The sequence below is a fragment of the Halichoeres trimaculatus genome, unplaced genomic scaffold (genome assembly GCF_033239565.1).
Source record: "Halichoeres trimaculatus isolate MK-OKI-2021-1 unplaced genomic scaffold, fHalTri1.1 fHalTri1_scaffold_17, whole genome shotgun sequence".
NCBI lineage: Eukaryota > Metazoa > Chordata > Actinopteri > Labriformes > Labridae > Halichoeres > Halichoeres trimaculatus.
Genome location: NW_027437195.1, coordinates 4296793 through 4320511, shown reverse-complemented (window position 1 = coordinate 4320511; position 23719 = coordinate 4296793). Strand labels below are relative to the sequence as shown.

Here is a 23719-nt window from a genome sequence, read left to right as displayed (position 1 = left end):
TCTAAATGTCTGAACAATAAAGGCTGGTTAACTTTTTTTTTTTTCTTCTTTTTTTTTAACATTCTTTATTTTTTCACTCTCCAAAAGAAATGGAATCAGACTCAGGAAGTGATAAGAACCTGAACTGAAAAGCTGAACTGGAATTGAGAAAAGTGGAACATTACCCTATGACGTCTCTCAGTCACAAAATGACAGCAGACATGAGGCACTTATTCCCTCAAAACACAGAAAAATCTCTAACTGAAATTGTTTCATCCATTGATATCAGTGTAATGATGCAAAAGTTTGTCCTGGACATATTCAGAGTAATACAACTAAAAAAAGATCAGATCATTCATCTATGTTTGTTTTCAGCTACCAGTGAAAGCTTATTCACAGTAAACACAAAGATGTATCCTCTCAGTTTTCTGTAATTAGAGTTTTGACCACTTTTCTGAAAATGCCAAATCATTGTTGAAGTAAACGCTGTCAACTGAAGCAATTATCTCCTTGGTGGTCGCCTCAGTAAGAGATAGGACATTATTTCTGTAAAGTGACAAACACATCGAAGTGATGACACCTGACATTTGGAGCAGACATTTACCAAACATGCCTGTGATATCCTATTCACCAATGAGCAAGGGATTCAAAGAGCAGAGAAACTTGCGGGGGATAAAAGTCATTAGTGGACAGCTTTCTTTCAGCTCTGTAATATCTTCTCATACAGCCCCCAAATTCTGCTTTTCTACTCTTCATATTGTAGATCAGGACAGTATTCACAAAGCATCTTAAGTCCAAAAGAAGGTCTGAGTGACATCATTAGAATTTTCCCTCGGTAAGACAAAAGTTATTCACAAAGCATCTCAGCCCTTCAGAGAGCTCCTAAGGTGAAAAACTGTTAGGAGGGAGGAGGACTTTTAAAGGGGACATACCATGCTTGTTTCTCCTTTTCACTATGCCAGACTAGGATGCCTGTAAAGCATTTCTGCCCTCAGTACAAGTCATTTAGTTCCTTCATTGCCCCACAATAACGTTCTCAATATGCTCATTTTAGGCCATTCTGAAGATCTCGTTCAAACGCTCCATTTCCAGAATGACCTCCAGTAACCTCCCAACGTCACAGCCCTTTGTGCTCTGATTGGTCAGTTCTATCAGAGGGGCGGAGAGGGGTAGAGCCAGGGGGCGGTTTTTGCAGCATGGCAGTATTTACAAAATCGCTATAATAGATGGGGCAAACTGAGTGAGTTTGCTGTTTGCCAAAACTTCACCGTAAGGCACTGATAGCACTAATAAAATGGCAGAGTGTAGGATACGTCCTTTTGTATTGGACCCGAGTCAGACCCGGACGGTTCTGCAGCTCAGGAGGAAGAAAATCCACCTGGACACAGATCATCTCAGGATGCTTCAGTGTGGTGAGTCAAACCGGTACTGTAACATGTAGAGTTTATACGTGGAAATATAGGCAGACTTCACCAATAAACTATTTCTATAACAGGGCTCCATCCTGCTCCTTCACTTTTCTCTGTCTGTTTTATCCATCATGCTGAAAGTGTAGTCTAAAGATCGCCTCTACCGTCAGTTCGTCACTATGTTATTACCGCAGCATTGTTGTGGTCCAGGTTCACAGTGCATGTCAGAACAAGCATGCAAATATCACAGTCTCACAAGTATTACCACGTCTGCTAAAACTGCAGTGTTTTGACTGCTAATTCACCATGTAAAGCCGAGCTGCTCAGCAGAGCAGAGTCCCTGCATCCAGCACTCAGTCAAGTTAGCCAGAGCTAGTTGGGAGCTTTATTTATACTCGGCTCTTGGTGGGTGTATCCCTCAGTGGCGGTTGTGTGACTAACTGACATCACAGAGGAGGAGCTGCTTTATCAGATTACTCCAATAAAAAGAAAGGATCCTCAGGTCGAAATCTCGCGGCCAAATGTCAATGACCTATTTTCAGAGGCATCAAATCTCGTTCTAGGATATCAGAAAAAATACAATATCTCATTTTTTGAAAATTCAGGGGGTGTAAGGTCTTGTTTTCAAATGTATTATATTATATGTAAGTATTGAATCAGGTATCAGCATGATATCTTTAAGGTGCCTGTGGGAGTGCTCCAAAAAACAGCACTGGCCACAATGGAGCTCCCTACTACCATCATTGTGAAATAATTACCACTGACCTGTAAGCAGTCTCTTTATATAGTATTACTTATGATTACTGTTATTAAAAAGTGAATTGTGCAATCTTATTCAGAAATTTTTATCAGACAAGTAGCCCTTCGTGCCACTTATTACCTGTGAGGTAGCCCTTGGTCTAAAAAAGGTTGGTGACCCCTGCCTTACACAGTCCAGTAAATGAGCATATGAAATTATATAACATTCATACAGTTATTATTATTATCAAAGCAAGCCATAGCAGCAGCCAGAGCCTCAGGTTGTGGTCACACTGGAAAACCGTACTGTGCTTCAGAACGCATCAACCCTAAAGCCCAACTTGTTTGGCCAGTGTGACCACAACCTCTGACCAGATCATTCTTCATGTAAGCACATGCTTTACGACGATGGAGGTGGGCTGTGTCTGTGTGTGTGATACCTGCTAAAGTCTGGATCATATTGAAGAATTGTAACTCGGGGAACGGAGCTGTGGGGGCACAATCAAATAGCCAGTATGACCACGCCTTAAATAGTACTCTAAACACTGTTCGAGAAGGACTTGTGTGTCACAATCTCTGCCCCCACTTGGGATTGCAGCATATACAAAGTGCTGCTCACACTCGTTGCTCAGGAACAAGGAGAGGGAACGATGCATTGATTTGTTGGGCAATGAGCTCCCAAGTCTGCCTCTTGCCTTGTGCCGTGTTCCCTGGACCCCTCCTCAAACTCTTTTATTCTCCTTCACGAGCTGTGCTAACAGCTGGCACTGCCCTCCAGTTGGGCTTTCCAGCTTTTTTTTCTTTTATCAATTTTGATCGTTGTTTTGGTTGTTCTCCCAAATCAAACCACTCTTCATAAGAGGTGTGGAAAAAATATTGATACGGCAATATGTTATTAATATATTAATATGTTATTTGTAAATATAATTTACAAACGAAAACAAAGAGGAACATTTCAACCCCTCACATCTTCACAAGAAGCAGTTCACACCTTGTGATGTATAAAACATGTAATATCAAAAAGTACATGCCCTCCAACAAACCGATATTGTAATACACTGTGATACTGTTGTATCATGACCCTAGTATGACCCATGACCCTATTAACAATCACTGGACTCACTGACAGCTGAGTCTGTGTTCACCATTAATATTAAATACATGAAGTAGTAACATGAGCAGCATGGACAGTACACAGAACAACTAGCAAATCAATGTAAAATGAGCATGTGAATGAGGTACGTTCAAACATTTTAAAGCTGGGTCACAATTAATGTAACTTAGCTGAGTTTCATCATCATATCGTAAAATTAATGTAACAATGACATATTTCTTCTGCGAGGTGCCACCCTGTTGTTTGTGGCTGCCTGTTGCAGCAGCTCTGTCTTCTATGTCTGTTTCTTGTCATTTTTTGTTTCTTTTTCATCATCTTTTTATTTGGCGTGCATCATTACTTTGTGTGGTTCATTTGTTGGTCATGGACCCCAAACTCGTTTTGTCTTCAGTGATATTTTTACTATTTTTGCTTCTGTGTTTGTCTGGAGATCCTACATGTAACCATGGCTGCATTGCTTACATATGAACTCAGCTGTTAGCAGCCTGTAGCACCTGTAGCGGTGCAGATGACCTCCTGGGTGCGTTTCCTGACCAGGCTCCTCTGCTCTCAGCCACATATTTCTAAAATATATTAACCCTGTGTGTGTGTGTGTGTGTGTGTGTGTGTGTGTGTGTGTGTGTGTGTGTGTGTGTGTGTGTGTGTGTGTGTGTGTGTGTGTGTGTGTGTGAATGTGTTTTTGTGGGTTTGGGGCCTGGGTGGGTTGGGAGGTGGGAATGGGCAAGGGCTGCTTTTTTAATCATGTAAAGCACTTTGTGCTACATTTGTAATGTATGAAAAGTGCGTTATAAATAAAATTTGATTGATTAATTGATTGATGTAGCATGTCATTGCTAACTGGTGCAAGGCCTGATGTTTCCCACAAGGTGAGGAGAAGGAGGTAAGGATGACGTGCTGGTTCTCAGGTGTGAGCTAAGAAGTGACGACATAGACCTGTCCTTCCATCCATGGTTATTGGGAACATAAGATCGATCTCCAATAAGATGGACAAGCTAGCTATGCTAATGCTGCAACAGAGAGAATACCAGAAGGCAGAGTAGCATCATGCTATTTACAGACATGGCTAACAGAGCTAACACAGACACCAATGCCTCATTGGAGGAGCTTCACCTGCTGTGAGCAGACAGGATCCAAGAGACAGAGACTGAACAGACTGCTGAAGAAGCTCAGTCCTGGACCCTGTGGAGGTGGAGACTGGCTGAACTGGACAATGATAGACAAGCTGTCATCATCTATTTTCTTATGGACCTTTTTCCACTTTCTATACACTTTCTTACTTTTGTTTTCTTGATTGCTGCTGACTCCTGAATTTCCCCTCAGGGACAGATAAAGTATATTCTATTCTGTTCTGTTCTTAATACAGTCTGAGTTATGTGATCAGTTGATTTCACTGTCCATTTATCACTAAGAGCATAGGGAACATTATCTTTTTTTGTTGTTTTTCTTTTCTTTTTCTGTCTTTTTTTTGTTTTGTTTTCCCCTTTCATTGTAACAGACTTCATTATATCTAGCAACGGTGTCAACCATACCTCCTCTCTAAGATCAAAGTTTCTGTTCCCTCCTTGCTCAGAGTAGCTTTTAGAAATCTCCAGAATCACTCTTAAACAAAGATCCTTGGCTAGGATTTTTAGACTAATTTAGGATCTCTCCACGAGCACTCTAAGAAGCTTTGAGAACACAGGTCCAGGAGTTCATTTGCAATTTAAACGAACCATGTGTGAAATATTTAGGCTGGCATCTTTCTCTTTGCCAACAATAACAACTGGAACATCATCCCAGAGAACAGAGCGCACTCACTAACAAGACCAAGGCCCTGTGAGGTATAAAAGTATTAATGGGAATATGCCTGGAGTGTGAGGGGACAGGGGTCAGGTATTGAGCTGTCAGGAGCCAGGGAGCTGAGACTCTGGGTCGATGCACGTCTTGCATCCTCCACTGGTGTGAGAGGAGAGGAAGGGGAATTCAAGAAGGGCTTCCTCCATTAAGATTATTTAATGCAACAAATTTAAAGATTGAAAACAGGATGATTTTTCTTGTTTTATTCCAAACCTTGTATCCCATTGTCAGGTTTTGAATTATCAAAGATTTACTCAACATTTCAAACGCTGTCCTTCCTATCTGCATGCACTGTATCAGTCAGTGTTTGACTAACCTCTCTGCTGTTGCCTTGTTCAAACGTTGGCGGATGGAGCTCATCCAGGTGCACTGCGGTAGGTGGATCTCTGATTACATGGACTTTCTGCATAAAATCAGCATCCTGTCGAGAGCCCTGACTCCAGGTCAGCTCACACAGCTCTGTGGAAAGTTTCCACAGCTGTTTTCAGAGCGCCTTTAAAGTGTGACAGTGAGAGAAGCTGTGGTGACACGACACGGCTTCTCTGTGTTTTTGTTGGCTTTAAAATGTTGTACTGTTAGAAAAGTTCGAACCGTTGTAGCCGTGCTCTGAATTATGCATGCCCTTTCATTATTCATGCATTATTCAGTGTGCAAAAGTCTGGTGTTCATTTTCACAATTATAACTTTAGTGGAACACTGACTCTTTATATAACAGTTCACGAATGGTTAGCCACCAACAGCGGAGGCTTCGGGTAACCAGTCATCACCAATCGTTCGGAAAGCGACATGGTTTTCTCTTCCCTCGGCTGAACCCGTCTAAACTCAGTTCAACCATGAGCTCCATTAATGAGCCAACATCTCTCCTCCCCGTTATTTACAGCCTTACAGGCCGGGATGTGGTGACAGAAGCATGACAGGAGGATACCTCCCTTGGGGGTTTTTAATCAATAGCCTTGACAGCTCTCCCTCATCTGAGACACTCCCAGGGCAGATCCAAGGTCAAACTGAATGTAGCTACAAGCCTGTAAATCTGACAACGTGTGGGTCCCAGGGTGATGTGCAGCAACAGGAACTTAATGTCAGCATTTACTACACTGTGTCATGGCAGACTGGAACACAGTGGTTGAAGGGTTTCCTGCAGGACACAGGGGGATCTGCCTGAAGCTGACCATGGCTGTTCATGAAGGAAAGCTCAGGAAAGTGAGGTTTAACGCTTTCAAGAAGCTCCACACACACACAGAGCCAGGATTTCAACCAGTTTATACCAAGGAAGCAGAGACTGTAAAGACTGAGAGTCATGAAAACTAACACAACTGCCCACAGTAAACATTCACAGAAAATAAAAAATCACTTCAATGAACAAAGCAGGGGAGAGTTTGGCAGTGAGTCATGAGCCAACAGTACTGTTTGTTCAGGTTGATGCAGCTGATTCTCTGCTCTGTGGGCTCCAGCACACCTCCACCTCCTCTCCTTGTACAAAAGTGATGCCAAATCCCCCTACAATAGGTCTGACACCTGGCTTATTGGAGCCAGAGCTCCAGCCTGTACAGTGGTGTTCAACTCACACATGTAACTCACTGATCAAATGTCAAAACAATCACTCAGGACATTACAGTTAGTAGAAAAAAATACAAGTCTAGATTGAGGTGTTTTTTTGACCACAGGATATTTTCCCCTCAAACCATGCACTTTTTAACCAGAAGAACAATGACATGGTCTGCAACCTTTTCTATCAAATACCATTACGCCAGACCGACAGTTTCATATATCTGCCACGGAAATATTTCACTGATCTATCTGGGTAGCAGCTCTTCTGATTTGTTTTCAAAGGCAGGACCTTCAAAAATATCAGCAGCTGGTGATTGGACGACCGTTCTGATTGACACACTCACCACAGACCAATCCACATCAAGCCACGGTATGACGGAGCTTATGTGCGCCGCTGCAGAGAAACAATAGACAAACAACTACAGGAACATGAGAAACAGCTGTGGTAATGGCATTAAGACGACTGCTGCTGTTTTTGTAAAGTTAACGTAAGAATCAGAGGAACGCTGACAAGTACTAAAGTCTGCTGACGTCACGTCTGCTCGTGCATGTCACTTCCGCTGCTCGTGCCTGTCCTCCCTGATTGGGCTGGTCAGAATTTAGCAGAGTGAAATCGTTGGAGCCCGGCAAGATGGATCTGCAGGATTTCAGAAACTTCTGACTTCAGCGGGGAAGCGTAGAGTGGGTTGTTCCACTGTTGAAACTGGATGGTCATTGGATAAACGCTGGGCTTTGTCCCGCCCATCGGACGCTCAGCGTCTCTGTGGGTCTATGAGGCAGTAGGCTGGCCTGGACGTTGGGCTTCTGCATGATGATTGGATGATCTGTCTGAGGCTGAACCCCTTTTTGATTGACAGGGAAATGAGCCAGTCAGCGATCTTGAAGTATAACTCTCCACTGGAGCACTGGAGTTTTACAGTTATTTGTTCTGGAGTGATCCAGAGGCTTCATCTATCCCCAGCGAGTTCACTTTTCTTAAAAACGACGAGTGTTGTGTTCAAAGATTCTCCCTCTTTTCACCGATAAGCAGCTACAGCTTCTCCCCCGTCACTCACACTTACAGCCTGTCGTAGTCTCACGTGGCAGCTCCAGCTGCTAACAAGCTGGCACGGAGGGTAGAATTTACGTTTAAATAAATAAACAAATGTATGATGTAGGCCGGAAAAAAAATGAGCTTCCCCTCCTTGCCTGACCAGCAGCTGCCACTGGCCTGAACTAAGATGTAAATTTATCTTTGTTGGTTGAAGCTCCTGCTAACGTTTTCAAATGGCTTGAACCAGCAACCACTTTGCCACCGGTGCTCATCTCCTTTCAAGTGTAGACAAATCCATCTGCACTGCAATAAAGTACAAACAAAACCTGCACAAGCTGAATATCCGCCATGCAAACAGGCAAAAGGCACGGTCACTCTAGCCATCCATACCATGCCCAAGATCCCTTCAACCTTAAAGCCAAGGTTGTTTGATCTGTGTCACCCTTGCTGTGGCACGGTACACTTCCTTGGCTTTGGCAAACTTCAGAGAGGTGTACACTTCATGCACCCGCACAAGCACGTTTACATTAAAGATATGATGTATAATCCTTGCCACTGCTCTTTTGGACTATCATTAAAATCAGTGGCTGTGGTGTTAGAGGGCTGTGTCGGACCAAAATGACTTACCTAAAGCAAAAAAGTAACTCCAGTCTTGGCCATTTTCTCTGTGTCTCATTGTGCTGACTCTGATGAGACTGTGTAAACAGACACTTCATGATGGTGTCATTGGGCCATGCTTGTGCCTTAAGTTTGTACTGGTGAGCTGGGGATTGGTGCTGCAGGGTGCCAATCATGCTTGAGTATGGCACAGTATGGATGTCCAGTGTCACCACGCTCTAGCAGCGGTGTTGAACATGATGGTGTTGGCCTGTCTGTCTCCTACTCTGGGGTCATTTTTGCTCACTGGCCTTCATCATTGTCTTACTGCCCTCTACTGGTCTCAACGTTTGTTACAAGTAATTGTATTTTTTCTCTTTAAAATGACTTATTTATCTAATCTACTCATGTCTTAGTCTGATGGAAATGCAGACAAGCAATGGGCTAAGGGAACCATGTAGTTCCTGGTAATGTTAAACCAGGAACTTTCAGTTCTGGTAGAAAAGCACCTTCACATAACAGCCTATAAAAGTGGTGTGAATGTGACGTGATGTAAAAGCAGCATCAGTGTTCAAACGATGAGAGAAATTGTCATGGAAACCTATTGTTTTCTAACTCCTGTGTCAGTGTTAGTCACATTTTCTCTCTCTGTCCTTTTTCCACTCTGATAATCTGATCCACTCTGATCCACGGCGAAGCAGCAGAAGCCGAATTTGTCAATACAGCTGTCTGACTTTTCACTCCTTGTTAAAATCAAATAACAGACTCAAACTAAACTTTTCATAAAAAATAAACTTGTGCATAAATCAACTTGATAAGAACTAACTCTAATTACAGAATGGAGGGATGTAATATCTATGAGTGCTGTAGTTTTCTGTTCCAGATGCTCGGTATGCCAGCCACATGACACTGAAGAGTTTAAAATATAAGACTGACTCCCGGCTGGGTCATCTGTTAACTGTTTGCTCCAGGATTATGACAATCTTCTGTCTGCTTCTGGGTTATTGGAGGATCCCAGAAACAGCCCGAACAAAATCAAGGATTCAGCTTTTGTCAATAAAGCCCTAAAGCCATGGAGCACACCTCCTGTGGATATCAGAGAGGCCAGCTTGCTCAGTACTTAAAAAGGAAGCTAAAACTTCTTAGCTTTTAACAATCAATAACTTTTGCTCAAATATTTAATTTTGCTCTGAATTTACACTTGTGCACTTCTTCTCCTGCTCTACTAATTCTCTATGTATTAGCTATCTGCTGTATCTATTATAAATTTCCACATCCCACTGTTAATTTCATGTTTTTTTTTCTGCCAAGCACTGTCGACTTGTCATTTACAGAAGTATAACCAATTGAATATATTTCTAAATGCAGATTACAGTCATCATGAGTCAAACCTGAAAATTGATCACATCAGAAAAGTGGAAAAACATGACATGAATGTATGAATTCAGCTAATACTGGAGACAGAGCTTAGACTTAAATCACCTGATAAGTGCAGCATAATGACTCATGTTCACAGAGCCATAAAGGCTGAGAGCTGTGAGAGAAGATGTTGGGAGGAAACCTCGTTTCACTCCATCAGACTGACTGTAACACTGACAGGAGCAGGTCAGTATGCAGGGACACGTTTCCATGGTGACTAGGGTCACACTAACTTCGATCTAGTATGAAACAGCCTCTGGAAAGTGAGCTGGAAATAGTAAAGTACACATTACATTAAACTTGAAAGGCTGATTAAGACTCCTGAGAAGTCTAATTGAATGTATGTAACAGAGGAAATGAAGCACATGTTTAATCTGAGATGTTTTCTGTAGACTGAGGAGGCGTAGTTCCACACAAATAATTAAAATGTGATTATCTGTGAGTTTGATTCTTTAAACTCAGGAAGAAGTAGAAGCAAATAAAGAGATTATCTAAAACTTGTCACTGCATAATGAGTTAAAAATCTCCTTTTATCAGTCTCATTCTGAGGCAGTTGACTCACTGGTGCAGTGTCAGCTGAGATGTCTGTTCTGAAAACATGAAATGCTCTGTTGATGCCGGGCACTGGGCCAGCACTGGAAGTCGGGCACTGAAACAATATTAAACATCTGGGTGACTTTCAAAATAAAATACCCTGTGCAGACGGCAGGTAGTATTTATCTTTACTACAACAAAAAACCCACACAATGAATAATGAGTGGAGCCAGGCCAGGAGTCAACAGGATGGAGGTTTTTAGGGTCCACTTTAGACAGCATGAATAAAGAAGCACAGGAAACCCAAGGTTACATGATTCCAGCTGTGCTTGTTACCTACATTTAGTAACATTTAAACATTGAAAATATATCAATATTTATGTCCATGAAACTTAGCTACACCTGCTTTATCCATTAAAAAACAAACAACTTTACCCTCAGTTTCCGCAGTGCAGGACAAAGCACTTAACTCTGGTAGAGTCAAAGTATTTTTACTCTTGGTCAAAACTTACAGGGGCGTAGCTACAATTAGGCAAACACAGGCAGTTGCCTGGGGCCCCAAGATTCCCAGGGGCCCCCAAAACATCTCTTTAAAACTGATTTATGAAGTTCTCTTCAATTGAAAGCATTTCTTTTTTCTAAATCTTACTTCACATGCTTCAAAATACATCAGAAGGCTTAATCTTTAATGATGGTTTTGGGTACTCCCCCTCCCTTCTTATTCAATGGGCTATTCCATGTTACAACACATCTGAAAATTTGATTCAGGAAGAAAGTCGTAAAAAAGCACTTCTTTCCCATTTTTTTCTCATTTTCAACCAAGTCGGAAATAAAAACAATGTTGCTCTGAGATCTGAGATAAACATATAAGACTTTTAGGATTTTAAGGACTTTATCTAGCCCAGGAAATAGGATCATTTTCTCTAAATCAAACTTTCTGAGCTGGTGATAAACATTATTGTACAAAATCTCTTTTCTTGGAAACATAACTCACTGGACAGGGGGGTCAAATAAAAATACATTCACTTTAAAATAATAGTACCAAAAAGTATGGTAACTGTAAATATCACCTCTTTCAGTAGATTTTTTTCCAGTTTTATGTTGTACTTGATATTTACATATTTTTTCTTTACTAAATTATTTTTTTCAATATTTACCTATTGTAATGTTTTTCACTTCATACTTTCTTGTTTGTTACTGTTACTCTGAAATTCTCAGAAAGAGACAGTGGACCCAGGGAAGGCCAGTCTAGCTCTGAGGAAGATGAGTTACAAGGACATGGAGGGTCCCATTGACTGGGTTTTCCTTGGGCCCCCAAACCACTAAATACGCCCCTGAAAACTTACTTAACTACAGGTAAAGGTCTTTTACATGCCAATTTTTTTTTTTTTTTTTTTTTTTTTTTTGTTGCATTTTTTAGATGTATGACCTGAAACAAAGAAAAAAGGAAAGGTCAGGCAAAGACACCTTGCACACTGAATCCAACGCATTTATTTTTCTATTAATTGTGAAATTTCGCAGTACGAGAAAAATGGAAACATTTCATGACAGACCTAAGTTTCCATGTGAGTGTGCAAACACATGACATAACATGGAGTTAAATTTCCTTTTTTCACATGAATCAGTTTTGGATGAACGGACTCAGTGTGCAAAGACCTTCTGAGTTGCCCTTTCAAAGTTTCCCCTGCTGTAATCTTGCCTGCCCTCCTCCATCCCCCAACCTCACAATGGCAGCTCTGACTCCCCCTGAATCAAATTAATTTTACTTGCTATAAAGCACCAGATCACATCTCCTAGATCAGGTCTTTGTTCTTTTATTTAACAGACTAAACAGCCTCATGTTTTTATCTTAGTTACATGATGGGATGTCATTTATGTCTCTACATGGTTGTACGTTCACAATTCTCCTCTGCTTTCTGTAGCAAGCACAGCAGAGTTTCACCTCATTGCGTACACACACGAACACTTAAACTTAGGGTAAACACTGAAAGCTATGACTACTAGATATACTTCTTAAAAATGTAGTGGATTCAAAAGTACAATATTTGTGTTTGAAATGAAGAGGCGTGTAAGTTGTAATTTTTCCACAAAAGACAAAAACAAAAAACAAAACAAAAACCCTGAACCAAATACTCAAGTAAAGTACAGCTGCTCAAACAATGTAGTGAAGTACACTACTCAAGTAAATGCACTGTGTTACTGTCCACTGTGGTAGAGAAGCGAGATGCTCCTGCATTTTCTGACAAGGATTTTATTCTGCATAAGGACTTTAATCCTCCTAACTGATTTCTTTCTACACTTCAAATGGACAGAAAAAGCTCACACGACTAATGACCTTAATTCGATCTACCCCAATTAATAGTCAGACTCTGGAAGTTTTATGGTCACTTAAATCAGGAGCTCCCAAACTTTTCAAGTCGAGGCCCTTGAAATAATGGTACCAGAGACGAGTGACCCTGACTGTCCCACAAGATGACTGATCCCTGGGCATTAACGTCAGCAAACAGCTCAGATCATTTCATCAAGGGTGGCGGCAGAGTAAAAGTAATATTCATTTTAAGTAGAGACAATAAACAGGCAGACAGACGGACAGGTGATGTCTGTTTCAATGAGACTGAATTTATCAACTTCTCTGTTCCTTTTTTCAGAATTGTCAAAAAGAAAAAAAAACAGTAAAAAGTTATTTCAAGATGTGTTATTGCATTTTTTTTTAGGTTTTATACTGTCCTTCCTGTAACATTGTAGCTTTACATGATTAACAGATTATAAAAAAATCTCTATTTTTCTCTTTTTGGTGTTACAGAAAACCCTTATTTCAGCCTCTGTCTGAAACACTTTGTTTTAGCTGCTGGCTCTTTAAGGCTCCCTGTTCCACAAACCCCCTCCCCTCTGATTGGCCAGCCCTCTCAAGGCCTGTTAGAAACACAGCTATGGGCAGACCTTGGTGTTTGGGGCCTGACCCTCCTTATGTGATGACCTCATCGTTTCGGCAAGTTTTTAAAAGATCTAGGGCTATATTATTGATCGGTTTACAAACAAATTCACGTAGAAGTTTGCAAATTTGCACACATTCAGTATAAACATCTGGCTTTGTAACTTTATATCCATGTGGGAAAGCAGACTAACCCCTCTTTAAGATGTTTGTGGATTTTTAGAAGTCATCTTGTAACCTCCTGTTTGGTGTCTTGTTTTAAAGTTGGATTCAATAAGTTTATATTAATGATGATAACAATAAATGATAGCCTCAACAGAGCACTTTTCTAGAAACTAAACATTGCTTTACAAAGACAAATTGAACATATGGAGGGAGTAGGAGTCCTGTTTTGGAGCGGAGTGAGTCAGAATTGCTGATGTTTGAAAGTAGAAAGTTCCAGAGAGTTTTGGCAGCAATGACAAAAACTCTGTCCCTCGAGGTGCAGTACTTGATTTCAGTGATCAGGGGTCAGGAGGTTGGCATACAGTGACCTGAGGTGGCATGAAAGAGAGTGGCGTTAATGAAGGTAAGTCAAGGATAAAGTGGCGGGATTATGGAGGACTGTGTCAGTGATGAGGAGGATCTTGAAGTGGATTTAGCACTGAATGGGGAGCTAGTGAGGGTGTTAAAGGTCGGGTGTGGGGTGAGCAAACAGACCGCTGAGTTTTAAAGATGTTGTTGTTTTTGGAGGTCAGGTAAGAAGAAGACCTTAAAGAAGGCTGTGACATACATTCATTTCAGTAAACTGCATGAGTTCACTGAAATAAAACAAAAGTTTGATAAGCAGAAAAATGTGGGCATGTGTTGTGTGCTCATAAGACGCCATAACCCCTCATAAACAAGTCAAACCCACTAGATTAAGCATGTTTCTACCAGTCATCTCACTTTGTGAAACCTTTCTCTGGACCTGGCTGGAGCAGAGAGGGAGTTACCATGGTTACTTCAGTATATAGATCTTCTTTTATTACACAGAATTTGCTGAAACCCGCCTGATGTACTGCAGTATCCCTGGCTGAGCTGCTGATCTGGCTCCGTGCTCACTGGTAGCTGATGCTGTTTGTCAGAAGTGAGGGGCTCATCATTATCTGGAAAAACTTCTTCATCTTCTCACAGCTGCTGAGCCCCACCAGGGAGCCACAACTCATGCTCCATCAGCCCCATCATGGCCGACTCTCACTCAGCCGTTACTCCGAGCAGGCCTGGATGTGAGCTGCAGAGGAAAGTACTGGTTTCTTATGCAGCTGCTGAGATATGCTGCAGAGAAAAAAAACAAAAAAACAACAAGACTCCTTTTGTCTTTCCAGGTGCACATATGACGTGATGTTTGGTATGCAGCCCAGGCTCTTGTAGAGACAAACAGAGATCAGCAGGTGAATGCAAGATGGATCGTGGCCTTCAGAGTATAAAATGACCAAGACAAGAGAGGCTCTTTGCAGGACGTTCAGAGCCTCCCACCTGCCCCGTCTGCCTAAATCACAGAGCGCTGCTGCAGCACTCAAGTGCCTCTTCATCCTCTTGTCATAAATACGCTCCATTTTCCAAATTAGATCCTGGTGTTTTATATGATCACTGTCAGGCAGGTACACTCACAAGAAATAATGAGGAGAAATTCTGGAGCAAAACTGCAAAAACAAAGCCAGCAATATCAACAACCACGAAAGAACGGTTCCTGAGGGTACCCTTAGGAGTGTTTCTCCTCCTCTGTGTCTCTTCAGTCCCCTTCAAACACTTCCCTGATTCTTAGAAAGTTGATCACATAAGTTTTTATTTCTAGTTATTTCTGTATGTGATGGTGGATGTTGCTGCAGACACTTTTTCACACTTTGACTGGTGGACTAATAACACTAATAATGAGCCTGCACTCACTACAGGATACAATAGAGCGCAGCAATTAGAGTCGCTTCTCCAGCAAACAAGTGTCAAAATATGTCCTGTGTTGAAAGCTGGTAGCATCAGTTATAGCTGTGAAAGAAAAAACCCTCTCTCCATTTAGTTTATTATAACTAGCATTTTGTTCCACCTCTAAAGATTCTGCTGCCCATGCTCAAGTGATCAGAAAGCTCTGCATTATTCAGCTCTGTGTCAACACCAGGAACTAATCAATGTAAGCACTGGAACAACAGCATCTCTGTGTGCTTCACTGTATCCAGGTGCTTTCAAGTGGAACTCCACAAAGACCATTCACTCAACAGCGGCTGACAGGTGAAGAAAGAAAACCATTGATCATCTCTGAACAATGTCACCTGTCAGTAGGTTTGATGTTCAGCAGCAAGTCAACAGTAACTATGTTAGCACACACACACATCATATTCCCATTAGAGGGGCTGTGAGGAGTTTCTAACTGAATTGATATTTCCACCAAATGGTCCAGTATGCTCGCTTTTGAGCTATGCTGTGTAATATTCCTTCTTCATCAAAGTGTCACTAGAAGCTAGTTCTCATTCACCTCCTCAACCGCCGCTTGATGCACAATCTTTCGAAAAATATCACAATAGCGGTGCTTTCACCAATCTCTTTCATTATTTTGAAAGAGTTTGTCCCCTCCAGGCCCCAAAGTGTAAACTTTTTTACTCTTTTGCTGTTTGCCTTTTTGAACATTTGCAGATGTGAGAAAAAAAAAATCCTTTAAATCGCTCACTTAGGGGCAACTTCAACCAACACATTTACAGAACCCAATATTTAGGTTGATATGCCAGGGCTCTTAATTGGGATTTTAATAACTGGAAAATGAGCTTAATCAGGTTATGACAATCAGAATAAGGTGTTCCCATGACTCCTACGCAATCAGAATATTGTTGTAATTCCAATTAATATAGGAACGTGGCGTGCATGAAAATGTGGTCATTTTGAGCTCCAGGTTGATTTGTGTGAAGCAGGAAAAATGGGCATGTTTCATTTTTATGTCATCTGCTGTGACTCTGTTTGATATGCCATGAAGTCCGTCAGTCTGGCAAGTTGTGAACCAATATTGACTCTGGCTTTTGGAGATTTTGCTCCTGCATGAATTTAAATTTTCTCATCAGGAGGCTAATTTCTGAAGTATTCCAGCACGGCCTATCCAGAGAGACAGTTCCAAAAAGTTTCCCTGATTGTAAAGTGGGTGAGGATCTTGTGTTGTTATTTTGAGGCCTTTATGCACCCTTTTCTTAGTGTAAAGGAATTACCCAGAATCCATAGCAGGATTCCCAGGGGAAGCCTTTAAGCATGGCAGGGTAAACCAACACAGAACTTAAAGAGGGAGATGGTAAACAAGAAGCAGGGAAGGTTCAATGCTTCATAAACAAGTTTGCCTGTAAGTACAGATCCATAAAACGGCCGAAATCCACCTAAATCCCATGATCTTTAGACATATGTGTGTACCTGCAGAGTAATGAATATACTATTCTCCCCATTGTTTATTAAGCTGTAATTAAAAAGTAAATAGTGTATTGATGAAGAGCAAGTAGAGTCTGAAAATATGAGACAATGTCAAAGTGCTATTACGTAGCTGAAGCGGCTGTCAGCATTCAACTTACACGCAGCCTACCAATAACGGAACGGCTGGCTGTGGAAACACAAACAGGGCCAGGCTTTACTGATCCATACCAGGCCACTTGGTGGAAATGCCAATTTGCGTCCGATGTGGCCGCAACATTATAGGTGTTAGTGTGGAGGCTTTAATGCTGCGTTCCATTTGTTCTCGGAACTGGGAAGTCAGGAGTGGGAGTGACGTCATCTCCAAGTTCCAGTTGCCAAGTCGGAAAAACTTGCCGTAACAGCAGAATTTCTGTACATTAACAGTGAATACTTCTATCTACACAGCTGATTTATTGCGACAAACACAAGTCAGAAATAGTCAGAAATTCTAAAATAAAAAGAATTAAACAGGAGCTTAATTACTGTCTACCCCTGAACTTGGAATTTCCAACTAGGGGGTGGTGTGGATGCTCCAATTTACAGTCGGAAATTCACACCTCAGGGGTATTCCAGCTCTGCGTTCCCACTCAGAACTCAGAAATTCCGACTTCTAAGTACAAATTTCCAATATGGTGGCTAGCCAATTTGCTTCAAAACTGTTTCAGAAACAGATGGGTGACATCACAGAGACTAGGTTCATTTATTATACAGTCTGTGATAAACGGTCAATTACTTCTCTTCACATGGAAATCATTCAGTTGGACCTTCTCAGGCAGGTTTTTTTTTTTTATTTAACTTTTTTTTTTCTCTTTTATTGAGGGCCACATTTGATTTTGTGAAAATGACCATGGGCCAGCAGTTTAATCATTGTAAGATGAAATTTGGGGGAAATATGAAATCAAACCCGGGGCCTGGCTTTTGACCTGCCTGCTTTAAGGCCTTGGATTTGAGGAAATTCAAAGTTACAGAATAAATGCAAATTCTATGGTGAGCTTCAGGATGACCTGCAGGATATGATAGAAGTGTCAAAGTGCTAACCCAGGGTTGTCCCATATGATCACTTTGACCATTTGCTGAAGGTTAAAGCAAAAAGATGTCTAACGTTCATATCTCGAAGAAGTTAAAGATGCAAGTTTCAAACATTTTAAGCTGAAGCAAAACACCTTACAGTGAATCAAATTCAATTTATTACCCATTGAGTGAGTTACAATAGGCCATTGTGTTTAATGTTGGAACTAAGTGGAAATATTGGTTTTATATTTACAAAAGCACAATCAATAACCCTTTTAATTACTTAATTTACCAGATGAGTCAGGAACAGCTGTTGTTCTCCAGAGAGGCTTACATTAACTTTCTCAGATGAATTTTAGAGCACGAACATCACTGTCATACCTCATTATGGTACCTCAGATTTTACCAGACCTCCTCTTACCAAGGCACATGAGAACAAAAGTGCATTTATTATGTCTCTGTTTGTCAAGTCAGACTTTGAGCACTCGGTAATTGTGTCATGCTGCCCATCAGTTCAGATTCTCCTCCCCCACCACACACATTCAACCGTTTTGAAAACCCATTTATTTTCATCTAGCTCAAAGTTCACATTGTCTTTTTTTTCATTGTCCCTCTGACTATGGGTTCAAGCAGTGGACATCAGGGCATGCCCGGAAAGTAGACACAGAAATGATAAAGTTAAAACAAGAAGACGGCAACAAATTTGGAAACAATAAAAAACAGCATTCAGAGACTTTACAAGAGTTCATTTAATCCCAAGGACTGCTGGGAGAAAGCTGTAGAGGGAAGAGCTCATACAAACACTTCACTGTACATAGAGATTTACATCGTGGGGGACATGATGGAAGGTCTGCCTGGTGCACTCAGCCCCCCTCTGGAGTGAGTGGGTTTCTGTACATCACACATCTGATTTGGGAGGAGGGGCTTGTTTCCCAGCTCCATACCTGTGTTTGTATCTGTGGGCTCCAGGTGGCCTTCAGAGTTACCATGAATCAATCAGACAAAGCTGTGCCAACAACTGTTAGGATGGTCACACAATACACTCAGGATTATTTCTATGACGGGACATTTTGGAATGCAGACTGCAAAGTTAGCAAACTAGAGCACCACCAAACAAACTTGTTCGGTTATGGAGCTGGGAGCACATTTTGTTTGATTCATCCCAAAATGTTACATCTGTTCCTCAGAGAGGGGAAACACGGCATGACATCACCAACCTTGCGGTTGAAATACGCTGTATCAGGGCAGCGGGGCCTGCTGCTCTTTACAACATATCCCTTGATTCTTTGTAAAATCATACTCTGTCCTGGTAATAAAATCAAAAGCATGAAAATAAAATGAAAGTATATATAACTCTTTCAGGTCCATTTTCTAATTTTCTCCTCGTTTGCTTTCATTCTTCTTCGCTCTCGTTTTCATGATCCATGTCTTCCTCTCCGTTAGCTTTGGAATCTGTTCTGCCTGGATCCTCCTCTTCCTCTGACAGCTCCTCGTCTTCGTCCATTTTCTCTTCCATCGCCTCCTCCTCTTCCCAGTTCTGAGAGGAAAATTAGAAAACATAAGCGTCTGAGTGCTCGGCTTAAAACTATAAATTGAAAACAGCGTCAGCATTTCTCTGAGACTCTAAACAACAGCAGTCAGGTTGTTATCTGGGTTGCTGGGGTGTGACTTTTGATAACTTCTTTCTGCACACACACACACAGACCTCTATAATCATAGTTTGTTCTCACTTACTTCGGAGTCATTATCGGGAAGACCTTCGTCACCAGAGGCCTCATCTTCATCAGATGATTCTGTAAAGAACACGCAGAGAAAACAGAACCATCAGATGATGTTGCAAAACTGTTTGAGCTGTTTCAGCAGAAAGAAAGCTGAAGAACAACAAGGAAGGGGAGAAACACTGCCTCCTCTTATTTGTTCAGACACTTAGCAGGACTGGGAGATTTTTGTGTTCCAGATTTGTTGCTGGGCTTTTTGGTCATGAACAGTCCTTGCTGTGTGACGCAGGAGGGAAGGATGTGTGTGTGACTTCCTGAGGCTATTTGTTCTGTCAGGTCAGCGCTGCAGACTTTGGTTTAAGATATTACTGAGATTTCTATCATATGCCTAAAAATACAACAGGGGATGTGGAAGAGAGGTTATTATCAAAAGTGAGTCATGAAGCAAAATTTGGAGTCAACAGAGCAGCAGCACAGCGTAGTTAACGTGATAGGTTTATGCACTAAAAAGATGGAGAGACAGAAGGATAAATAATGAAAGAGGGGAAAATGAGCTGAAAGGTTGATCTGCTCTGATATCACTTCCCCCTTGAATTCCTAGTGAAACCATCTTGTGTCCCAGGCTACAACGATGAGTAGACATAATCGATAAAGTCAAATACAAAATTTAATCGATTGTCATAGTTGGTCAATTGATGTTTTCATCGTCACAAGGTGAAACCAAATACCAGGCAGTTTTTATAGATGCTTATCTGTAACTACAGTTCACTGCATGAGGTGTCATTTGACAGTTGTATGGATAAAGTTAGCTGAATTCATACATTAAGAAAATGATGAGGAAATATCTCCACAGCCCTATCACCACTGCCTGCTGATGCTCTACATCTGTAGCTTGCACATCCTGACAGCTCCTGGTGATTGGTGCCTGACAATGTAATTTAGTGGAATAAAAGTTGGCTCTTGTTTTCCTCGCTCTCTGTTGAAGACATTTTTTATTTTTTATGGGATGTGAATCACAAACTAGTGTCAAAACTCTTGTAACGTTTTAAGAGTAAGGACTTTATTGAGGGTGGGAGAATTTTTGTTCAAAAAAATTGTTCTGATTTATTCAATTCTTCATTTTAGTCTTTGTTTATAAGAAGAGTTGGAAAGAGTTACCGCTTTTCTCCAGCAGAGGGCGAATTGTTTCTTCAACTATTCAAATAAATCCTAAAAACTGACTCATGTGTGATGGGCATTTTTTTTTTGTAAAAAAGTAAACAAAAGAAAAATAATAATAAAGACACAAAAATTAGAATTATCAAATAATTGCAATTTAAACTGAATCTACATCCCAAAAAAACATAAAAAAAATTTAAACGAGAGAAAACTTGAGTCACCCAAGCCATGATGATAGTCCCATGGGTCCCATGTAAGGTCACACTGCACTAGGGATGGGTACCTTTCACATTTGAAACAATACTGTACCCATGCCCGGTACTTGGTAACCAATACCGGTACTCAATGGTACCAATTTTTGGTACTTTTGTGTGTTGATGGGGTAAAAAAAATCAATTTTTTAAATAATATATATGTATTTTTCAAATTAACATATATTTTCTTCAATATATAAATTAATGATTTGACATAAAAGGAGAAATGGCGTCAACATGCATCACCGTGGGTTGAGTTGCAGGGTAAATTTTACAGTTGTGCACTCTTCAGCCACTGCTGTAAAAACAGAGTCCTAATGAGGTATACACAAAATTGTGATTATCAACTAATTGAAAAAATAATTGATAAAATGATCAACAATAAAAATAATCATTAGTTGCAGCCCTACTTGTGTCAGAGGGTCACAGGTGAAGAATGTTGCAGCGTGTGGTGAAAACCACATTTTTGGGGCATTTTACTGCCTCAATCTGCATCACACTCCTTTCTTTGTGGGTTCATGATTTTGTCAGCAGTGGTTGGATAGACTATAAACTCTACAAACCCAGTCTTAAAAAGAAGACCAAAATAAAAAAATATATTAAAAAACACAAGGTGGAGTGAAACAAATGTGCCAGAGTCACCTCAGCACTTTGGTATTCAGATGTTGTGTCACAAGCTGATCTGCTGCCATGTGAGCAGGCTGAAAATGTGCTGGACTCACATCAGTTCTTTGTCTGACTGCTGTTGAAAGCTGCTGTTTTTGACACCACAGATAAGAATGAAGGCGGCGCTGAAAGGTGATGGAAGGTAAAGCTCGAGACTTGTGTAGGCGGAGGTTGAGAGTGTGTTGCTGAACGGAATAAAAAAGCACAACAGGCCTCAGCAGAGGCACTTAAAGGGATAGTTCTTGGAAGCTGAGCGCTGACCTGTTTGAGACGGCGGGATCAAAAAAATAACCATAAATCCTTCATATAAATGATCAGTTTCAGCTACATCACAGCTTGTATTATGTTGGGTAAATAGACCGGAATGTGTCACCTTGTTGCGTTTTTACCATTCAATGCAAGAGAGAAACAGTTAGGTCATGGTCTGTGACTGAAAAAGCCTGTCTGCCATCACCATGATGGTGATGGCAGACCATGATCCGAGTCTCCCTAATCCCAGCTAGGTAGAGATCCTTGGAGTCAGGTTGACCCTGGTTTACAAACAAAGCCAATTTAGCCCAATTTCTACCAAGCAGTCTGGTTCAGATCAGTAAAGTCTGATCCAGTTTTTGCTTCCACAGCCAACTGTGCCCTTCTTGGTAATCGGCGTGTGAGCCGGACGCTGATAGCCGTTCAGCTTACACTTACTTCTTAATAGCATGACGGCATAAGAGTGTGACACAGAGTATCCCACTAACAAATCCAACAAAGAAGATAAACACAACCATGTAACACTGTTTCGTGATGCTATTTTCCAGACAAAAAGAAAGTTATCTCCAGGAAGTCAGCTAGAGATTTGGAGATGGCAGAGATATGGGTTGCATTTTATTACCCATGTCGAACAGGAAGTGATGATTCTTTCAGCCAATCAACAGGCTGCAGTGTTTCTAGCTCCACCTTCTGGGGTTAGATTGGTATATCTGGCTCCCAGCAGATGGGTACTAAACAAGTGGCAACCTCTGGTTTGAGAATATGAGACAATACGGAAGTGCTAAAATCTGCTGTTTCTTGAGTGTTTGCTTGAGGCTGGCTCCGGAAGTAGCGGGAATCACATACACACCAAGCCAAAGAAGCTGTTTTCAAAGCAGAAATTAACCTATTTACAGCCTGGTTCAAAAACGTCTCCTGTCTGAGTTGCTAATTTTACTACCAGCACCCACTGTACGGGGGGTGAATTTTTTTCTAACGTGGCTGTTCAGAGGATATTAAGATCGTGAGCTCCCCTAATAAGAGGCAAAGCTGAGGGTCACGTGACGGCTGGTGCCCTATGGTTGTAGGTGAAGCCCTTGCCACTACCAACATGGCCGCTATGGCCAATGTGCTTCATTTTCCGTTTCAGAAACAGACAGGTGACATTGGCGAGACTACGTCCATGTTTTATACAGTCTATGGTACTAAAAAGTGGGACTGTACAGGCTGGTATTTTGAGGACCTGTCTCTGTTTTAATCAAAGGAAATGTCACAAAATGCAGGCTGTGCTAAGACAAACCAAACTGCAAAGTGGAAATGGGGCTTTTAGAACCTGAACATAAAGGATGGGTACCTTTCACATTTGAAACGATGTGATACTAATGCCCCATACCTGTCAATTGGTACTTAATGGTACCAGTTTTCTGTAAGTTTTTTTATTTATGTAGTGATTAATATTAATATTTGTTTAAAAATAAATTTTAATTGAACAAATATATTCCTAAGTATACAAACTTGCAACAATGAGTTCATGTCCAGTAGGACAATCGCCTTCTCTTCCACTTCCTCACAGTCACAAGAAAGTGTTAAGGACCCGAAACATGGCACAGTTTGATTCTACATGACTTGATATGTGGTACTACAGACAGAATTTTGTTGGTACCTATAAAAGTACCTAATTTGGGGCCCCATCCCTAGAACATAGAGATGCAGTAAGATAATTAACAGAAACAATTAATTAACATTTAACAGCATTACTCCTGCACACAAAAGACTTAACAAGAGTAAAACCTGGATTATACAAAAAAGTCAAATACATTTTTTTTTCTAGAGTGCAGAGCTCATCAGTTTGAGCTTAAATGTTCCATTTTCTGTCCAGGAAGAGTCAGAGTTAAAGTCTGACGGACAGAGAGGGTTCACAGAGTACAGGTAAAACAATATGTGTGCATTAATGTTCCTCATGAAAGTCAGATGTGGAGGCTTACAGTTAATATAACATAAAGCTTGAACCCTGATCTGCTGCTTTACATACATATTGGCCTAAACGTGATTCATTTTAACAGCTGCTGTAATGAAATCAGCACATGTTGCCAAAGTCTCAGTGGAG

At 41.1% G+C, this 23719-nt stretch overlaps 1 protein-coding gene across 1 annotated transcript in view; it reads right to left on the bottom strand.

Annotated features, from left to right (window-relative positions):
- Positions 1-17810: 17810 nt before the first annotated feature.
- Positions 17811-23719, bottom strand: part of wdr43 (WD repeat domain 43) — a 29574-nt gene continuing 23665 nt past the window's right edge. Inside the window, exons 17-18 of the mRNA XM_074692662.1 lie at positions 19323-19381; positions 17811-19125 (exon numbers count right to left, since the gene is read on the bottom strand). Of these exons, the coding sequence (XP_074548763.1) occupies positions 18982-19125; positions 19323-19381 (203 nt within the window). The 3' untranslated portion in view covers positions 17811-18981. The remainder of the gene's footprint in view (positions 19126-19322; positions 19382-23719) is intronic.